Here is an 18,778-nt window from a genome sequence, read left to right on the forward strand (position 1 = left end):
TTTTGGAAGGCAAGAGGATGCAAGGATGGGGGGCAAGGCAAATTTGAAACTGGAAATATTACTTAGACTGTCCTATGTGTAAGAATTTGAAAGTCTTTAGGCAAGACACTCAAAATCAAAAGGTTTATCTCTCAGCCTCCAGATCAATAGTGGGTTAATTCGGGCGGGAGAGTCTCGGGCTTGGGGAGGAAGGCACGGACGGATTAGTGGTGTGCGCAAATTTTAGGGTCCCACTTCAATGCTGACGGGGTATGCCTGGCTCCCCGGAAGAGAGGGTGTCCGTAGCCCCTCTCTCCAAGAGATCTCAGAGAATCTTTGGAGGGTAGCGGTACCAGCGAAGGGAGGTCCAATCGAGAAGGAATCCTGGCCCTGGAGATTACACATCCATCTTCGCAACAGCAAAGCAGGCCCCTGAGCGCGCCGCAGACCCTCAGGTTAATCCGTCCCTTGACCCAGAACAGCCGCGGTAGCCACCTCTACGCCCGAAGCCCACGTGCGGGTAGCAGCGGCCACGTGGGGCTCTGCGGAAACGCCTTCGCAAAGATTTGTCCCCTGCGCTGCCCAGTAGAGAGGCAAACCGAAGACGACGGCAGGAGGAAACGTTGCGGGAAAGGGCCGGGCTCGCGGAAGCCTGGGACTACCAGGGGAGGGGCGGGGCTTGCGCGGCCACAGGCGGGAGAGGCGGGGCCGGGGTCTCGCCGCGGTGGGCTTTGGAGGGCGCTTGATCGCCGCCTCCTCGTCCCCCGCACTCCTCGGCTTCTGCCCCAGAGCAAACCCCGGCCTGGCCGGCTCCTGGGTCGCCATGGAGTCCACGCTGGGTGCGGGCATCGCAATGGCCGAGGCGCTACAGAACCAGCTGCCCTGGCTGGAGAAAGTGTGGCTTTGGGTCACCTTTCTGGGCGATCCCAAGACCCTCCTTCTGTTCTACTTCCCCGGGGCCTACTACGCCTCTCGCCGCCTGGGCATCGCAGTGCTCTGGATCTGCCTCATCACCGAGTGGCTCAACCTGGTCTTCAAGTGGTGAGATAGCGAAGCCCTCCGGCGTCCTGCTCCCCTACCCCCAAGGGCCCTGAGTCCTGTGCAAGCCCTGATCTTTCAGCAGGTGCCTCAAAGGCCCCTACCTCCACCCTCACCCCTCACCAGTGAACCCTATGGCCTTAAGACCTCTCTTCTTGGATTCAGGTCTCAGAGTCTCCATTATACCCATTAGACCAGTGTTTCTGAAATGGCCCTTATGAGAAATCACCTAAGGGGCATGTGTAAAATGCCCCATCCCACCTAAAACAAACTGATTTAGAAACTCCAGCGGAGGGGCCAGGAATCTGTATTTTAACAAGTAGTATCTATGGTGACTTAAGTAGCCCATAGTCTTGCTTCTCAACTCACTTTCATTCATCTATTCATTCATTTATTTGACATAGTTTTTAGGAAGAGTGCTTTGTGCCAGGCTTCACACTAGCTGCTAGGGTCAGAAGAGGCTTGCAAATTAAGGTGTAGTCCCCAGAACATGACTAGCAGCGTAGGGAGCACTTGAAAACTTGCTAGAAATGTAGAATCTCAAGCCTGGAGCCAGAGCTACTGTATCAGAATCTGCATTTTAACAAGGACCCCAGGTGATTCCTGTGTACAGTAAAGTCTGAAAAGCCCCGGGCTCAAGCATTGCCATCCAGGGAGCACTTTCTCTTCTTTTTCCCTGCATTCACTAGTAGGCTCTTCACATAGACTTATATGCCAGGAATCCCAGGCAAGATAAGTCCCTTGGGACTTATCTCTGCCACCTGTTCTGTCTCAGGTGCTGAAAGCAGCTATTCCTCTCACTGGGCATGTAGCTGCACCTCCCTTCACCTCAGCCCGTTGTCAAATTCCCCAGCCTAGTGGAGGGAAAGGAGGCTCATAGAAGACACTTGAATGGGCTGGAATGTGTTGCTGAAAAACAGAATTGGAGTTACCTTCCCTTCTACTCTTCTCTGCAAGGCTTTCACCCCTATTGTAAACGGAAAAGCAGTTGTCTAATCATTTTCTTACCTAATTACCCTTTGCTTTGTGTTCTCTCCTCCCTCAGAGTCTGTATAAGCCTCCCTCTCTAGTCCCATTCCCCAAAGTCAGACAGCCCCCTTAGGAAGACACTCTTAATGACCCCCCCACATTTGACAAACCCCCCATTCATTTGTTAAGTATGTATTGAGCACCTAGCTGATGTGAGAACAAGGCTCAGTTTTTTGTGGAGAGCAGTCCCTTCTATATTTCCCTCCCCAGCACTAGATTTTCTACCTACCTGTTTTCTTTCTGGCCACAGCTGCCTCTTCACTGTGTGATTCCCCAGGGTCCAGCCAGGCATCTTCTAGGCCGGGGGATTTTGAATTTTTTGTCTTCCTTATTCTTTCTCAGCCTCCTCAGTCCATTCCACACTCCCATTTTCAGACATAAGAAACTTAACCTAAGTAATTCAGGTATAGGTAATTCAGGCTGGCTTTTGGGAAATGGAGAGGGGGAGAAGCAGGGGGGCTCTGAAAGGAACCCAGTGAGAGGCCCTGGGCTTTCTGTGGATTAGAAGAGCAGAGCTGTTCCTGCAGTGGGAGAGGTAGAGTAGGACTTCTGAGCATCTGAGAGCATACACACACCCCTCCCCCACAATCTCTTATCTCCTTATCACATTTATTTTTTAAATACATCTTTATTGATTTCAGAGAGAGGAAGGGAGAGGGAAAGAGAAACATCGATGATGACAGTCATCATTGATCAGCTACCTCCTGCATGCCCCCCACTGGGGATCGAGCCTGCAACCTGGGCATGTGCCCTGACCAGGAATCGAACCCCGATCTCCTGGATCCTAGGTCGATGCTCAACCGCTGAGCCACGCCCGGCCAGGCTCCGTATCGCATTTTTAAAAATAGTGTGCTTTCTCCTGTTTTAAGGTAAAAATCCAAGGCAATGTAATGGTATGGAATTGGACTCCCTTTCTGATTCCACCCCGCAGGCCCTCCAGAGTATTCCCAGGTGTTCTTCTGCCTCTCTCTTGTGTTCTCTCCTCCCTCAGAGTCTGTATAAGCCTCCCTCTCTAGTCCCATTCCCCAAAGTCAGACAGCCCCCTTAGGTAGACACTCTTAATGACCCCCCCACACTTGACAAACCCCCCATTCATTTGTTAAGTATGTATTGAGCACCTAGCTGATGTGAGAACAAGGCTCAGTTTTTTGTGGAGAGCAGTCCCTTCTATATTTCCCTCCCCAGCACTAGATTTTCTGCCTACCTTGTCCCCCTGGCTCTGCATGAGCACAATGTCATCTTGCATCTGTTCTCTTTTAGGCTCCTTTTTGGTGACAGGCCCTTTTGGTGGGTCCATGAGTCTGGGTACTACAGCCAGGCCCCAGCCCGGGTTCACCAGTTCCCCTCTTCTTGTGAAACTGGTCCAGGTGAGAAGCCTCAAACCTCCCTTTCCCAGTGTGGTTAGGATTTGGGTGTGTTTCATACTACTTTTCAGTTAGGGTGGCCACCAAGAAGCCCACCTCACAATTACCGGCCCAGAGAACAAAGAAACCCTAGGAAGACCAAGTTGAATTCTGGGAGGAGAGCACCCATGCCAGTGTGCCAGCTGCCCACCTTGTTTAGAGTAGATCCAGGAGACACAGGTCAAGGTAGAAGCAGTGGCTTAAGGGAGGGGTGAAGAAAGCTTCAGGATGGAGGGAGCTATGGACCAGTGCTGGGGGAAGGCTCTCTTCTCAGCCAGGGGGAGGTAGCTCTGTTGAGCACCTGGGTTCCACCCCCATCCTCTCACCACAAGCTTCTGTATCCCCAACAGGCAGCCCTTCTGGACACTGCATGGTCACAGGAGCAGCCCTCTGGCCCATAATGACAGCCATCTCTTCCCAGGTGGCCACTCGGGCCCACAGGTACACTTGAGTATTGCCCACTGTGGGGTCAGGGGCAATGGTACCCTGGATCCAAAAGATCCAGCAGCAGGGCAGCTTGAGAGCTGGAGTCCTGGGGACCCTGGGCATTTGTGCTGCGAGAAGCTGAGTTGTGTTTGGATATCCTCTGGACTATTTGCCTCTCTTCTTTTTAGCCGCTGGGTGAGGGTGATGCCGAGCCTGGCTTACTGCACCTTTCTACTGGCTATCGGTCTGTCCCGAATCTTCCTCTTAGCACATTTCCCTCACCAGGTGTTGGCTGGCCTGATAACTGGTGAGCAACTGGGACAACAGGATGGGCTCAGAGGGTGCTGTTGGCAGTGGGAGGACCAGTCTAGGATCATCCCATTGTACAGCCAACCTCAAGGCTTCCCTTATGTCTATTTTGCCAAACTGCATTGTAGCTCAGGGGGGTCATGTCCCCAAACTCCTTGAAGCTGCTGTAATCCCACTCCCCCAGGTGCTGTCCTGGGCTGGCTGATGACCCCCCGGGTGCCCTTGGAGCGGGAGCTAAGCTTCTACGGGTTGACCTCTCTGGCCCTCTTGCTGGGTGCCAGCCTTATCTATTGGACCCTCTTTACACTGGGCCTGGATCTTTCATGGTAAGTCCTGCTTTGAAGTTTGGGCAGACTGGGCCTGTCCTGCCTTACCTATACCTAGCCTGGTGGGTCCCTGGTTCACTGTGCTAAAAAGGACACATTACCTGTTCACAAACATAGACTGTCCTGGGATCTCAGGACATGAGGGTAGGATTCAAAGGGAGTGAGAGCCATTGGCTCTCTAGCTAGGTTCTAGGGGAACGTCTCTCCTGGTAAAAACTCTTCCTCCCCACAGGTCCATCAAACTAGCTTCCAAGTGGTGTGAGCGGCCTGAGTGGGTGCACATGGACAGCCGACCCTTTGCCGCCCTGAGCCGCGATTCAGGGGCCGCCCTGGGTCTGGGCATCGCCCTGCACTCTCCCTGCTATGCTGCAGTACGGCGAGCATACCTGGGAAATGGCCAGAAGATAGCCTGCCTTGTGCTGGCTGTGGGGCTGCTGGGCTCCCTGGATTGGTTGGGCTACCCACCTCAGATCAGCCTTTTCTACATCTTCAATTTCCTCAAATATACCCTCTGGCCATGCCTGGTCCTGGCCCTTGTGCCCTGGGTGGTGCTCACATTCAGTGCCCAGGAAGCACCACCCATCCGCTCTTCCTGACTTCAGCTGCCTCCTACAAAGCCAACACTCCGTGACCACCACACTCTAGAAGGTAGCCCCGTCCCCTTCCAGTCCCCCAAAAGGCCCTGCTCATCTTGAATTTCCCTTCTCCCACCACCTGGCTTAGCCCCAAAGAAGGGCCTTCTCTCTCCCAGAAAGGCTGGTCCTCCTGCCTTCCCTTCCAAGTCCCCAAAAAGCAAAAGCAACAGCAAGACTAGTGGGTTCCTACAACACTGTGAGGGGTTCAGAGTGGCTCCAATAAAGCCCTTGAACACTTCTGGACTCTTTTGCCTATGCATACATCTCCACTGAACTTTCCCATGTGTGCGTGTGGGATCCTGGCTGGGCCACCTGTTCTCCACCCCCTCCAACCCTGTTTCCGCAGAGGCAGAGTCAAAAGGAAAGGGGAGGACTGTAAACTCAGTTGAGACCTTCAGTCCTGGGCACCATCACCACCTAGGCCTTATGAGGGGCCCTATGTGGTACTGTGGCTACATTCAGTGAAACCTTGTCTTTAACTTGCTGGACAGAGATCCATCCCCTCCCACCCCAACCTCCTGTTTCCTAAATTGGTTAGTCCAGGGGCTGGAAGAAGAGCAGTTTTTTTGGCCAAGAGGGGAAATAAGAACCTCTACTCCATTTGGGAGCCCAGAAAACAGAGACACTGGCTCCAGAAGGCACTGCCAGAAACAAATTTATTTATACAAGGACACACAATGTAATGGGTTACAAAATACTTAACTGAAAACCATATCCAGGGAGACAAAGCAAGGAATGAATTTACATGAGAACCAGACCAGCCACGGGAAGATGGGGGGAGGGGGTAAGGGTTCCAGAGCTGAGACTCAGAATGGGGAGGCCTAACACACTGAGCCCAGCCCTATCCCCATCCCCCAGGAGGATCTAGAACATACAAGACACAAGTGCACAATGAACTGATGGTGGTGGGACTCCTGCCCCTCCCCTGACTCCCTCAACCCTGCTCAGGCCCCCATCAGGGTAATAAATATGTAAACAGATTGGTGGAGCCCTAGGGATGGGACAAAAGTATATGTAGTGTTGGGAAGGAGGGAGGAAGACTTAGCCCCCTAGGAGCTACTTCCCATCTTTGGTTTCCTACAAGCTGGACAGCATTCCCTAGAAGCCTTGTGGGCCACCAGCCCCAGAAACGGCTAGGCTGGGTGGCTGGGAAAGAGAAAGAGCAGCACCCCCTCCTGATCTTGGCTTCCTTGGGCTGGAGGCCAGCAAAGGAAGCCCAGGAGGACAGGAAGCTCCAGCTGAGGGCAGACTCCTGGGTTTCTGGGTTCTGGCCCTGCCCCTTCTAGAGCCCCCATTCTCACCATCCCCAGGCTTCAAAACAAAAAGTCCCAGGAAGAAGGTGGGCCGCTGACCCTCTACTTGCAGCATGCTGGATGGGGGAAATCTGGTCCTGACCAGCAGGGGCGCTCTCACTAGCTTACAGCGCCCCCTGCAGGGACCACCTCCTCCCCCTCCCCAGTCTGTGCCAGCAGAGGGGCAGGAAGGCCAACAGAGTAAGGTAGAAAGCAGGCCCGGATCTGTGGCTCCTCCAGGCCACTCAGAACCCAGGAGTCCAGCCCCATCCTTCCCCACCCACTCCAGCCCCTGGAAGGGAAAACAGGCCATGAGGAATGTAAAGCAAGGTAGCCCTGCCCACAGACCTCAGGCCCACATCCTAGGGCATAAGCCTTCCCTCTGGTGCTGAGGCCAGGAGAAAGAAGTCTGTGTAGAGATGGTGAGGACAGCGGGGGGAAAAGGACAGGGAATCATCAGGCTGGAGCCCACCTCTCCTCCACTCAACATCCTAGACTACAGAGAGACCCTCCAGAACCTCCCAAGGCTAGAGAGGGGAGGAGGGTGAAATTAAGGCATTTCCCCCCAAGTCAGCTGAAGCCAAGGCACCGAACTTCCTGTTCCCTCCTCACTCAGGGTGACTCCAGAACCAGAAGGTTCTAACTGGGCCCCCATGCCCACCTTGAGCTGGTCCAGGCTCCAGGGGGAAAAGGACAGAATTCAGGAAAGTGGGTGTGAGATACAATATGGGGAGGGGCTGCAAAAGGTACCCCCATACCCTATAGAGAGAGCAAACTTCTAGAGCTGAGATGTGGACCATAGGGGAGGGGGCCTGAGATAGCTTAGAGGAGCAGGAGGGGCGAGGCTGAGAGACCCACACAGCACACGTCGTTGAATGTGTGACTTTTTGTTTTTAATAGAAAAAATAAACAAAATCACAATGATGAAGCCCAGAGGGATGGGGGCCGGGGTGTCACAGGACAGGCTCCTGCTCCATAGGCTCCTCTGCTGGCCTGTGGGGACAAGCACATGAAGGGGCACTGAGTGTGGTCCTCAGCTTAGGGAAGGGCAGAGAGCTGGGAGGAACCTCACCTGGGGCTGTGCTCCCTGGCTGCAGCAGCCTGGGCCTGCTCGGCCCCCACTGACAGCAAGGCCATGGCGCTCACAGTCTCGGCCTCCTCCGTTTCACCTGCCTGAGCCTCCCGCAGGGAACGACCCAGACCAGCAGCAAACCTCTGCACACAACTCCAGTGTTTGCCTGTGGATGAGAAGTGAGCAGGGGGTCAAGGAGGGCAGAAACCCCCATATGTGCATCACCAGCCCCAGCATACCCTTAAGCTCTGCTCCTTGGCAAGGTCTGAGCCCCTCCACCTATCCCCACATACTCTGGATCTCGATGACTTTCTCTAGCGTGGCCACTGCATTGATGTTGGGCTTCTGCTGTAAGACTGTCTCATCCAAGGGCTGCAGCTGACAGGAGAAAGAAGAGAAGGCCTAGGGTGGGGAATGGGTGGTGGTGCCTGCCGCTCTAACCACCCCATTCAGCCTCAGACATCTCTCATGATATGAGGAACCCCTACTCAGAAAGCTCTTCCTGGCCATCAGCTGTCCTCAGGACCCAGGAAAACCTTCCCAAGGGCCCTTGGTACTACTTGACCCAGGAAAGGGCCCTCCTGGCCCCTCAGCCCTTCCCTGCACCCCTCACCTCCACGCTGAGCAGAGCCGAGACACAGGCCTCAGAGGCATCACAGATGGCGGTCAAGTCGTGGCCTCCCTCTAGGGCCAGCACCACCCGGCCCCCTGCCAACGTCATCAGCTGCCTGGTCAAGTGGCCAAAACCTTTAGGGATGAGTGAGGGGAGATGAAATGGTTAAAAAAAAAAATCTATTCAAGAGAAGGTAAGAAAGGAGAGAAACGAGGTGGGACAAACAGCACAAAATCAAATCAAAGACTTAAATGTGTGTGTGTGTGTATATCCATAATAAAATTTAATGTCAATGGACTAAATGTTCCATTAAAGACAAAACATAAGAGACTGGCTTAAGAAATACAATTACATGTCTTATAAGGAACACCACTGAAACAGGACGGATCAACAAGCTCCATCCCTAGGACTCTGGAAGGAGAAACACCCTCTGCTATCCCCCAACCCCTCCTTGCTTGCCCCTTCAAGGCCAGGGTTGGCAGAGGGAGACTGGAGGGCACTGCCAGGATGACTGCAAGTCTTGGACCTGCCCCAGCTCTCCTCCCAACTGTCCAATATCAGTCTATACCTGCTCCACACCCCCACTCGACCCCATCCTTATCGTTCCACAGCCTCCCTTAATCCCCCAGCAGGCTCACATCTGGCGGTGACAGAGTAGCCACCCAGCGGAGACAGGTGTCCCTCAACAGCATCAAACCCGGCGGAGACTAGGACCATGTCAGGTGAGAATTCGTGGGCAATGGGCATCACCACTGTCCTGCAAAGGGAGGGCCCAAGCTGACCCTGGCAGGAAGCTGAGCCAGGCTCACCCCACTATGTTCCCCCAAGACAACCCCCTCCACCTACACCAAACTGAGAGCCTCTACCCCTCCCACGGGAGGGCCCAGGGGGGCTCCCACCCCTCCCTTGACCCTTCTCAGTCTTCACCTGAAGGCTGTTAGGTATTCCACGTCTCCGATGGGGGGGTCCACACCTCCCGTCCATGCCACGTTCACATTGTACCCCACGCCCGGCCCTCCGCCAACCTGGCAGCATGGTGGGGAGGGGTTATTCTCACTGCCTAGGGATCCCAGATGTTGCCCCCCTCAGCCTTGCCTCCAGCCCTCACTCCACTGACCTCTGCTCTGCGTGGGGGGGCAGTTGGTGGGTGTGGTCCTCCCACTAGGAGCCCAAACTCCCCAGATAAGAGCACCATCAAGGGCCTCCAGGACTCCCTCCCGGGTGCCATTCCACTACCTCCCAAGGGGCCCCACATTTGAGCCTAGGAGCTGTACCTCTTCAGGAGCCCCGGAGCCTGGAAAGAAGTTCCCGTTGTCATAGCGATGCAGGGAGATGTAGAGCACAGAGGGGTCATTGTAGAATGCTTGCTGGGTGCCATTGCCGTGGTGAATGTCCTAGTGGGGAGGAGTGAAAGCATCAGGAAAATGACCCAGGCTCTAGCCCAAAGGTCAAAAATTCTACTTGTCTCCCACTCCCACCCTATGGTGAGCTCTAGGGGTGCAGCCCACCACTAGCTACAGGACATCTGTGTTCTGTTCACAACAGTATGCCCCATGCTTCTCTAACCACCATGAGGCAAATTCGGCAACTCTCCCCCAGGGCCCATTCTATACAACAGCGTGGAGGACGACATTAAGGCTAGTAAGGAATTGAAAACAGATACGTTCTGAAGAAAAATCCAACATTAACATGAATTTTTAAGCCAAAGTTGGGCTTCAAAGAGATTTCACCCTTGATGAGGATTGCTCCTGGCTCTTCCCCACCTCAGAGGGAGTGGTGGGAGCCTTTCCCTCTGCCAAGAGAGGCAGGGTTTGAGAAGCACTGGGTAGGAGCCAGAGCAGAAGTGTTGGTGCCAAAGGCCTGATCTGAAACCCACTGCCAACATCCCAAGCTATGCCACCTTGGTTGGGTAAGTCATCCAATGGCTCAGTGTCTCCATATGTAGAAATGGACATCCTAATTCTTACTATGCAAGGTGGCATGAGTACACCATGTGTCCTGATACACAGTCAGCCCCAGTTGAGAGCAGCTCTATCAATGGTGGTATCAGTCCCTACTGTTCAAGGTAGAAAGTACCCTCAGTTACTTGAGGTTGCAAGGTGGGGGCCAAGATGGACCATGGGCTAAAACCACTTCTAGTCTCCTACTGAGGAGGGAGCCCCAAGGAAATGGAGGGCTGGGCTAATGCTCCAGCAGGAGGATGTGAGGTAAGCCATCAGGCTCAGCTCCAGTGTGGGCACCTGAGGAAGAGGGGGCAGGGTTGGGTGGGGGCTTCCTGAAGGCTGACCCTGGCCCCACCAGCCCACTGCTTACCCAGTCCACTATGAGAACCTTGCCCACGTTCAGCTTCTGCTGCAAGAGTTTGGTTGTGATGGCTACGGAGTTGAAGAAGCAGAATCCCCTGGGGGGGAGGGGAAAAAAGGGCAGGGAGGTCAGCCTTAGCAGCGGTTTGTTCCATGAGCAAGATACACGCATCACCTTGCTGAGGGAGAAAGGGTGCAGGGCTGGGGTGGCACTCACATGGCTGTGGATTCCTCAGCATGGTGTCCTGGGGGCCGGATGATGGCAAATCCATTCTGAGGAGGTGTAGACCAAGGGACAGAGACAAGAGACAGACATGCAGGCAAGGTGGACACACAGGAGTGGACACAGAAGGAGAAAAGCATAAGCCAGGCAGGGAAGAGAACACAGATCAGGAACATTATCATACACACCTGTGGCCAGCTGTGGGCCATGTGGGCAAACAGGCAGACAATCCCTGGCCTTGAGGTACCCATAAGAGCACCAGATATTAGTGCCACTTTGTCAGTCCTTCTTTACCCCTCATCCCCAGCTGGCCCTGAATTGTCATCTCCTCCCAACTCTGGCACCTGAGAGTTGAGGTTGCAAAGGACCATGCCTCACTGATGGGAAACCTAAGGCTGCCCCATCCTCAGTTCCTGAGGATACAGGACCAAGCCAAGCGGTGCTGAAACCCCCCAGCATACACTCACCTTGAGCTCTCCAGACGCCACCTTAAAAGCCAGCTCCACCAGGCAGCCCACCGCCATGCGAACAGCACTGGAGGAGTGCATCTCATTCCACACGGTGTCACTGTCCACCTGCGGGGGCAGGAGAGCAGGCTTCAGCGTGCCCCCTGCAGGGGGAGGGCAAGAATGGGGATGGGCACCTGGACAGCCAGCAGCTGTGTTAGGCAGGGAGGGAGGGGCCAGAACTGGGAGAACCACCCACCCACACCCACCGGCAGGTACCCTACTCACCCCGATGCCCCCACAAGGCAGCATAGCGTACATCTTCTGGCTGATGGGGCCTGCAGGGAAAAGAAACAGTTATTCTGGAAGTTGCCTCCACTGCCAGGGCTGTAGGTTGGGGTCTGCAGAAGGCAGTGAGCTCAGTCACAGAAAACAAAGATGACCCAAGCATAGGACAGGCTTCTGCAGCCCATACCAGTTGGGAGATGTCTGTCCCCTGTTCTGGAGGTACATCCTACCTCTGGGGCGGATGGCAGGGAGAAAGGGGCAGGATCGGTTGGGGAGAAGAGCAAAACACACCCCCTTCACCAACCCTGACCCATCACCTTCCACCCTGCAATGCTCTGATCATGTCATATTCTACGTGAATGGAGTCCCCTGGAAGTGTGCAATACGGCATTGTACCACCTCTGCCATGGGGATGACCTATGCTCATCAGGACCCACTTGCCTACCCTGGCCAAGCAGTCTTCCTGAGACACTCCTATCCCACCCAGGCAGTGGCCCACACCCTGCCCATTAGCCTGCTGGCTCACCAAGCAACTTCTTGCTGTCCAGCTTCTGTCGGTTGAGGGGGCTGGTCCCATAGAGCAGGGTGTGGTATTCGGAGTGCACTGTCTGAATCTCATCCAGTGTGGCTTTGCGACCGCGGATCCGCTGGCAGGGGAGATCAGAAGGGTGGCACTAAGGCCTAGCTCTCCCGGATGCCCAGACCCTCTCTGCACCACAGCCTGGGGCACATGGAGCCACTTCTGACCTCAGGAGATCCAAAGGTTTTTGCGAAAGTATACCCTGGCCCTCAGGGACCTCAGTCCAGGACCCTCCCCCATTCAGCTGGGAAAACAGGCTGAAAGGGATGGAACTGGGAGGTGGATGGGGGACTGGCCCTGAGGTCAGGGGCTGAACAGAGACATGGAGAGAGGCTTCACCAACAGGGAGACAAAAAGGCCTTCACTGGGTCTGAGTTGGGGGTTGGAGGAAGGAGGGGCTCCCTTACCTCACACTTGCTAAGCAGGCCCGTCTCCTGCAGCCGGGACCAGATGCTCTGGATCCGGCCAGCGTGCTCAGGGTGCACGTGTGTGTTTCCGCACATGCACTGGTGCTTCAGCATGAATGTGTCGTAAACCACACCTGAGCCAGAGACATACCTGTCAGCCAGCTCTGCTCTGGTCCGTGTGATAGCCTGGCCACTGCAATCCTCAGAAGAGCTCACTGAGCTCTCCTCAGCCCACCCCAGCCCAAGTACCTTCTCAGGGTCACCCCAACCACCCTCCCACACACCTGCCCCTTCTCTCCTCCCAAACTGTTTTCCTCCATCACTGTCAGTCCTCAAACCTTAACCAGGCTGCCCTTGATACCCCCACTGGTTTTGATTTCTGCCTACCATGCCCCCAACACTGTACCCTCACGGCACATCCTCCTTCCCCCACTCTTATCACAGCGCCTGTGTGCTGCTCCCCTCACCCCCACTCCCCACTGGTGAGACGAGACCATCCTCAGGCATCTGTGGCCTCCTCAGAGCCCAGCACAGGGCAGCTTCATGTGGAAGAGCTTTCTGAAATGAACAGGGGCCTCACTCTTGACCTCACAGGGAGAAAGGGGAAGCTAGGACAGGATCCAACTGAGGCAGTGAGCTTTCTCCAGATACTGAAGGGCTGGTGCAGTAATGGCACAAAATCAGGTGGTCCTAGCAGTAGTGGGTGGGAGCCCTAAAAAAGATGCTACTCCAGTAGGTAGGGACAGGGCACTCACCACCCTCCCTTGCAGTGGGACAGAGGCTGCCACCACTACCACAGGTGGCTGTGGTGCACAGGGAGAGAATGACAGCCTGTTTTCCCTCCCTTCAGGGCACTCTGAGGGGCCCTGGCAATCCCTTTGGGGCACGGACTGTATCTCTTCATGATTTCCACCAGGGAAAGGCCCCTGGCACAAGGTGGAAGAACAGTTGGCAGTAGTGGGGCTCACCTGTGGTGAAGAGGTGCTTGGTGGGCTGGTCTGGGGGGCTCTTCATGCCCCCAGGAGCAGCAGGTGAGGACTGGGTTCGGCCCAGGGCCTGGTGGGGCACAGTGGACAGGCTTAGGGGTGCCTGGTACACCTGCAGTGGCTGCAGCTGCTGGGCATCTGAGAATACCTGGGAAGGAGGAGTGGGAGGGAGCCGAGGTGAGGCTTAGCCTGAGATGAAAGTGAGAATAGGTGCCCTAGGGCCTCCAGGGGGTCCCCAATCCAGCTCTTCTAAACCTCCTCTTTCCCCTACTCCTCCCTCCAGGAACAGAAGAAACTCCAGCCTTCATTGTCTCCATTTCTGAGGAGATGGGGAGGGATGGGAGGACAGTGATGAGTCATGCCAGAGTAGCATTGAGGTAAGCGAGTGTGGGAGGGGGTGGGATGAGTCAGGCCCAGAGGGCTCAGCTGTGTCCGCAATGAATGAAGTGTGTGCTAGGCACAGGGCAAACTGTAGTAACAGTGGGGGCGTGTGTGTACACATGCACGCACAGGGACCAACGCACAACCAATCCTACGCAGCCAGAAACGCAGATACAGCCACATACACATGTATGTACGTACACACACACAAGCAGACAGGCGGGGGCAGTCACAGACAGAGGCAGTGAGGGGTTGGCGACTGGTGTTGACAGACAGCTCTGAAACCAACACAAGCAGCTCTCAAGCAGACAGGCGGGGGCAGTCACAGACACAGAGGCAGTGAGGGATTGGCGACTGGTGCTGACAGACAGCTCTGAAGCCAACACAAGCAGCTCTCTCCCTTCCATAGTGCCTTGTCTCTCCCACTCCCTTTTTGTTCTCTTCAGAAAACTGGCCCTGCAGCCTGGGCACTGCAGCCTGGCGAGAGGGAAAGGCAAGGGTGGAAAGGAGCAGGGAGGACAGAGGGATGGTGATCGAGGGCTGGGGGAGGGGCACCTTTTTGTAACCAGCACTGGACTCCTCCAAGTCAGGTCCCTCCTCAGCGCCACTCTCGCCCTCCTCATCCTTGACCCGGATGCAGTCCTCATCCTCCTCCTCCTCCTCCTCCTCCCCTTCCTCCTCCTCCAGGTCTTCCTGTGTGCTCTCACTCTCCGTGGAGCCTTCTCGGGGTATGGTGAGGGCTCCCTCCCCCAGCAAGGCCTCCTGCTGCTCTGTCAGCTCCTCTTCTGTCTCCTCGGGGTGGGTGGTGGGCTGTCGAGGCAGCTCCCCAGTCTTCGTGAGGATCTGGGAGCAGAGCAGAAGGGGAGCATCAGCTGGGAGAGGGAGCAGCTGCGCAGTCTGTGGCCCAGGAGGGTCAATCCTTCCCTCCCCTCTCTCCTGCAGCCACCCAGCCCATACAGAGCTATGTGAGTTAGGAAAAGGCAAGGTGGCTCCTCTAAGCAGATGTGCCACCGGGGAATGGCCTAGGGTGTCAATCCCCTCTTCCTTCCTGCCAGCCTGGTCCTGCCCCCAGCACAGCCCTGCACATTTGCTTCTCCCAGCTCACCTTGCCCAGCTGCAGCTGCTGCTGCTTCTGCTTCTCCAGGAACTGCTGGTGCTGCTGTTGCATGACCAGCTGCTGCAGGGCCTGGGGGCTCTGGGGTAGCGGTGAGGACTGAGTGCGGCTCAGGGGCCGGTGCCTCGGGAGCTTGCCCACTGTCCGCATGCTGGTAGCCACTCGTTCACCCGTCACCAGTGGGGACTGCCCATGAAGTGGCACTGTGGGGTGCAGGGACGGGAGTAACCATCAGTCAGGCCCCCCATCCCAACCCAAGACTCTCCCCCTCCTAAAACACCGCCACCTACACAGTCAGGAAAAACTGTGGAGAGGCCTCGAGCACCCTGCCCCCAAATGTGAGCCCCATTCTTCCTCCTCTCCATAACTGAACAGTCTCACAGCTCAGAGCCACTGCCTCCAGCAAGCCTTCCTGGATTCTCCATTCTCTCCCTTTGATTCACTTATGTTTGCACATCTAGTCTTGGGCTGTTCATGTGAGTGAAAACAATGACTACCTCTCCCCATCTACAACAAGACCTCCCTGATCTTAAACATGGATCCCAGGCTGGAGAGCCTGGGAGCCAGGAACACGTATCTTTTAAGGAGAACCTCTTCTAATGCCACTGGCTACTTAAGGGCTGACTGTCCAAAGCTCTGCTGTCCAATCCCATAGCTGCCAGCCATATGTGACTATTGAGCACTTGAAATGTGGCCTGTCTAAACTGAGATGTGCTCTTAAGTGTGAAATACACACTGATTTCAAGAGTGTGAAACACAAAGAAAAATATCTCATTTATAACTCTTTATATTGTTTTTATGTTGAAATGATAATATTCTAGATACAGTGAATTAAATGTTAAAATTAATTTCACCTGTTCCTTTTTATATGTTTTAATGTGGTCACCAGAAAACTAAATTACATATGTGGCTTATGTTATCTTTCTATTGGACAGCACTGCTCTGGAACGTGAGCTCCATCAAGGCAACAGATGTTGCAGATAACAGTATCTGGCAGGCTGTAGGTACTCAGTAAGCCTGTAGACTGGAAGAAATCAATAAGGCCATTGAGGGAAGCTATGACAGAGCTAGAAAGTATCCCTGGCTGCTTTTTCCTGGTGGTCCTACCTTGAGCCCCAGAAGCAGAGCCTGACACCCCCCCCCCACCTGCCTGCCCACTTACCAGCGATGAGGGTACTCTGCTGCCGGGCCTGCTCCAGCAGTAGTACGTGCTGCAGCAGAGAGGCGTGCCCATGGGGGCTTGTGTCGCCCTCCAGTGCCACACCCAGAAGGCAGCCAGGGATAGAGGATGTGCTCATGAACTTGCCAGTGAGTGCGCCACCCTGCCGCAGGGACTGAAGGGCCTGCCTCTCGGCCTCCTGCTGAGTTGACAGTTTCGGGGAGGCCTAGGAATGGAGAGGAGAGACAGAGATGAGGGAGGGGCTTATATTGCCCCAGTCCTGCCAACTTTGGACCAGCATCCCTCACCTACCCTCTGCCCACCTCCCAGCTCTAGGGCAGGCCATCTGATTTCCCTCAGGGCCTTGGGAGGACAAAAGCTCCAGCTGGGGACATCCAGGACCAAAGAACTCAACACTAGAAAGAGGATAGGGTATGTGCCCATACTTACGGTGAGGTGCGAGTTGGTGACAGTGACTGTGGCCTGTAGCCCTAGGGAGATGTTGGGCAGAGAGGGAGACGTGTAGAGGCTGAACTGGTTGGGAGAGCTCTCCAGAGGGAGGGCCCGGTGCTGGGGGAGCATCTGGGGAGCAGTCAGGAGAGAGAGGCATGAGCGCAGGCAAAGGGGGGCCACCTGGGGCTGAGACTAAGGGCTCTGAAAGGTGCCCTGCTTCCCCCACCAAGCCCCACCTGGCAGGGGCTAAGAGTCACAGCCCTTCAGGGGCCCATGGGGCATATTCCATGGGGCAACAGGTCCCTCCAGCCTGTCTACATGGGAGGAGTGGTCCCTGCTGGGCGCACTCAGTGAGACAGATCTGAGGTGCTGCTGTCCTTCTTGCAAGGGAAAAGAAGCACCTCTGGCCCACCCGTCCCGCCACCCTGGCAGTCCTGTACCTCGGTGGGGATGTTGGGGACTGAGCCAGTAAAGCCGTTCTCAGCGATGGTGCTGTGGGAGCTGTTGGGAGAGCTAGGGCCAGAGCCTGGTGCGCTGTTACACACTGATGACACTATGGGAGAGGTGGCTGTCAGCTAGGCCTGCTTGGAGCCACCTCTACGCCCAGGCCCTCAGTACAGGGATAGGAAAGGAGTCCTTACCCCCAGGCCCCGCGCCTGTGATCTCAACAGCTCTCTTCTTAAAGGTGCTAATGACAGTCCCATCCTTTCGACGCAGGAGGGGACTGCTTCTCCGCTCAGCCACCTTCTGCTTTAGCCTTGAACGCACTTTCAAGTTAGGTTCAGAGGCTGGGGAGAAGGTAGCCAGGGCTCAGACACATCCACACAAACAGGCACACACTGCAGCCCAGCCCCTCCATATTCCCACCTCAACCTCCCAGGAACCATATTCTGGGAGACCAGGCTAGTCACTTACTCACCTGTTTTGCGGAGGGGGAAGTCATCGCGGCTGTCATAGGGCCCAAGCAAAGGCAATTTGTAGGAGGGAGGCGTCCCAGGGGGGCCACTCTGGGGAGGGGAACTCTGGTCCAAAGAAGCATGGTGGGCTCCCCTGGGGGTTGGGGATAGAGACATATCTAAGTTATCACCCAGCCAGCTGGACCTGCCACCTAGTAGTCTACATCTATAAAATATCCACTGTATGTAGGAATAGAAAATGGATCCTGATGAGGGAAGTGAGGAAAGAAACTAGGGGTGGGATTTCCTAGGAGAGACTACAGGGCCCATATATGGCTTCAGGCCAGGAGACCTTTTCCAGCCTGCAGGCAGGCAGCCCCTGAGCAAGGCACCTCTGTGACCCATGCATGCCAAGGTCATTACCAGCACTTGGGATGCTGCGGGAGGGAATGGTTGAGGCCGCCTGGTGTGGGCTCCTTTGACTTCGACAGGAGGAATTCCTGGAGCCTCAGCTTCACCTCAGTGCTGGCGATAGCACCTGTGGGACAGGGCATAGCTGACCTGGGTGCTTGAGGCCAACACCCACAGCTAGGGGGGTGGAGTCCCAGCTGGCCCCAGGAGGCCCCAGGCCTTACTCTCTTTGCTCTTCTCCTTATTCCGCAGGATAAGCAGCTGCTGTTCCAGCCGCTGCTTCTCCAGCTCCTCCTGCCGCTGCTGCTCCCGCTGCCGCTGCTGCTCCAGCTCCTGCTGCCTCTTGGCTGCCAACATCTGCTGCTGCTGCAAAGGCATGGGGATGGGAAGGAGAGGCAGGGTGAGCAGGTCCGGGCGGGGGTCAGAGGTCTGGGTGGCCCCCCCGCACCCCCCTCGCTCACCTTGAGGTGCTTCTGCAGCTGGACCTCATGCTGCCGTGTCAGGTGGTCATGCTGTTTCTGAAACTCGGCAAACAGGAGTTGCTTCTGCAGCTGCTGCTGCTGCTTGAGTGCCAGGAGCTCCTGCTGCAGCTGCTGCTCCCGCAGTGCAGGGTCGACAGAGCCTGCCAGAGCACCCCGCAGCTCCACTGGGCTGGGGCTGCCTCCACCCCCGCCACCCATGGAGCTGGGCATGGCTCCTGGCAACACTGGCTTCACCTCCACTGTGGGGAGAAGAGATAGAAAGGGGTCAGGAGGCCTGATCCCACTAGGCCCTGGCAGCCATGCCTGGCACCCAGAGAGCTACCAGGCAGGACTACTAGACAGAAAGAGAACAGAGAGAGGGTGGGAAGTCAAATCCCTCTGTTCTGGGGATATAGCCTTCTGCTTCAATTAAATGAGGTTGAAGCCATGAACTTTAATAAGAAAAGATGCATGAGCATGAAACACAGTACCTAGAAGACTGTTAGTGCTACATTTACTATTGTTATTGACAGGTAACACCACTGGGT

General features: G+C 55.5%; 2 protein-coding genes across 6 annotated transcripts in view; one reads left to right on the top strand and one right to left on the bottom strand.

Annotated features, from left to right (window-relative positions):
- The first annotated feature begins 182 nt into the window (after positions 1–182).
- G6PC3 (glucose-6-phosphatase catalytic subunit 3) lies at positions 183–5,388 on the top strand. The gene is made up of 6 exons (XM_081162387.1): positions 183–1,020; positions 3,307–3,413; positions 3,800–3,890; positions 4,064–4,182; positions 4,369–4,510; positions 4,743–5,388. The coding sequence occupies exons 1-6, from the start codon at positions 803–805 to the stop codon at positions 5,104–5,106; spliced, it is 1,041 nt and encodes a 346-aa protein (XP_081018513.1). The 5' UTR covers positions 183–802; the 3' UTR covers positions 5,107–5,388.
- Positions 5,389–7,308: 1,920 nt separating this feature from the next.
- Positions 7,309–18,778, bottom strand: part of HDAC5 (histone deacetylase 5) — a 34,563-nt gene continuing 23,093 nt past the window's right edge. For 4 of the 5 annotated variants that reach the window (XM_081161096.1, XM_081161094.1, XM_081161095.1 and 1 more), the window contains 24 exons: positions 18,231–18,490; positions 17,994–18,135; positions 17,782–17,896; positions 17,382–17,512; positions 17,104–17,250; positions 16,903–17,015; positions 16,460–16,591; positions 16,013–16,235; positions 14,842–15,053; positions 14,292–14,579; positions 13,338–13,503; positions 12,370–12,503; positions 11,909–12,029; positions 11,383–11,432; positions 11,116–11,223; positions 10,643–10,698; positions 10,436–10,523; positions 9,397–9,516; positions 9,050–9,147; positions 8,761–8,879; positions 8,123–8,256; positions 7,803–7,887; positions 7,510–7,675; positions 7,309–7,430 (listed from right to left, as the gene is read on the bottom strand). In XM_081161096.1, the coding sequence (XP_081017222.1) occupies positions 7,391–7,430; positions 7,510–7,675; positions 7,803–7,887; positions 8,123–8,256; positions 8,761–8,879; positions 9,050–9,147; positions 9,397–9,516; positions 10,436–10,523; positions 10,643–10,698; positions 11,116–11,223; positions 11,383–11,432; positions 11,909–12,029; positions 12,370–12,503; positions 13,338–13,503; positions 14,292–14,579; positions 14,842–15,053; positions 16,013–16,235; positions 16,460–16,591; positions 16,903–17,015; positions 17,104–17,250; positions 17,382–17,512; positions 17,782–17,896; positions 17,994–18,135; positions 18,231–18,490 (3,248 nt within the window). In that variant the 3' untranslated portion in view covers positions 7,309–7,390. The remainder of the gene's footprint in view (positions 7,431–7,509; positions 7,676–7,802; positions 7,888–8,122; positions 8,257–8,760; positions 8,880–9,049; positions 9,148–9,396; positions 9,517–10,435; positions 10,524–10,642; positions 10,699–11,115; positions 11,224–11,382; positions 11,433–11,908; positions 12,030–12,369; positions 12,504–13,337; positions 13,504–14,291; positions 14,580–14,841; positions 15,054–16,012; positions 16,236–16,459; positions 16,592–16,902; positions 17,016–17,103; positions 17,251–17,381; positions 17,513–17,781; positions 17,897–17,993; positions 18,136–18,230; positions 18,491–18,778) is intronic. The other variant, XR_014000477.1, reaches the window with a different exon arrangement.

Source organism: Miniopterus schreibersii, assembly GCF_964146895.1.
Source record: "Miniopterus schreibersii genome assembly, chromosome: 16".
Lineage (NCBI taxonomy): Eukaryota > Metazoa > Chordata > Mammalia > Chiroptera > Miniopteridae > Miniopterus > Miniopterus schreibersii.

Bases quoted from the DNA above. Each gene is read 5' to 3' on its own strand.
- G6PC3 (XM_081162387.1), top strand. From the start codon at position 803: ATGGAGTCCACGCTGGGTGCGGGCATCGCAATGGCCGAGGCGCTACAG. The intron at 1,021-3,306 runs GTGAGATAGCGA...GTTCTCTTTTAG, and splicing joins CTCAACCTGGTCTTCAAGTG to GCTCCTTTTTGGTGACAGGC. The intron at 3,891-4,063 runs GTACACTTGAGT...TCTTCTTTTTAG, and splicing joins GTGGCCACTCGGGCCCACAG to CCGCTGGGTGAGGGTGATGC.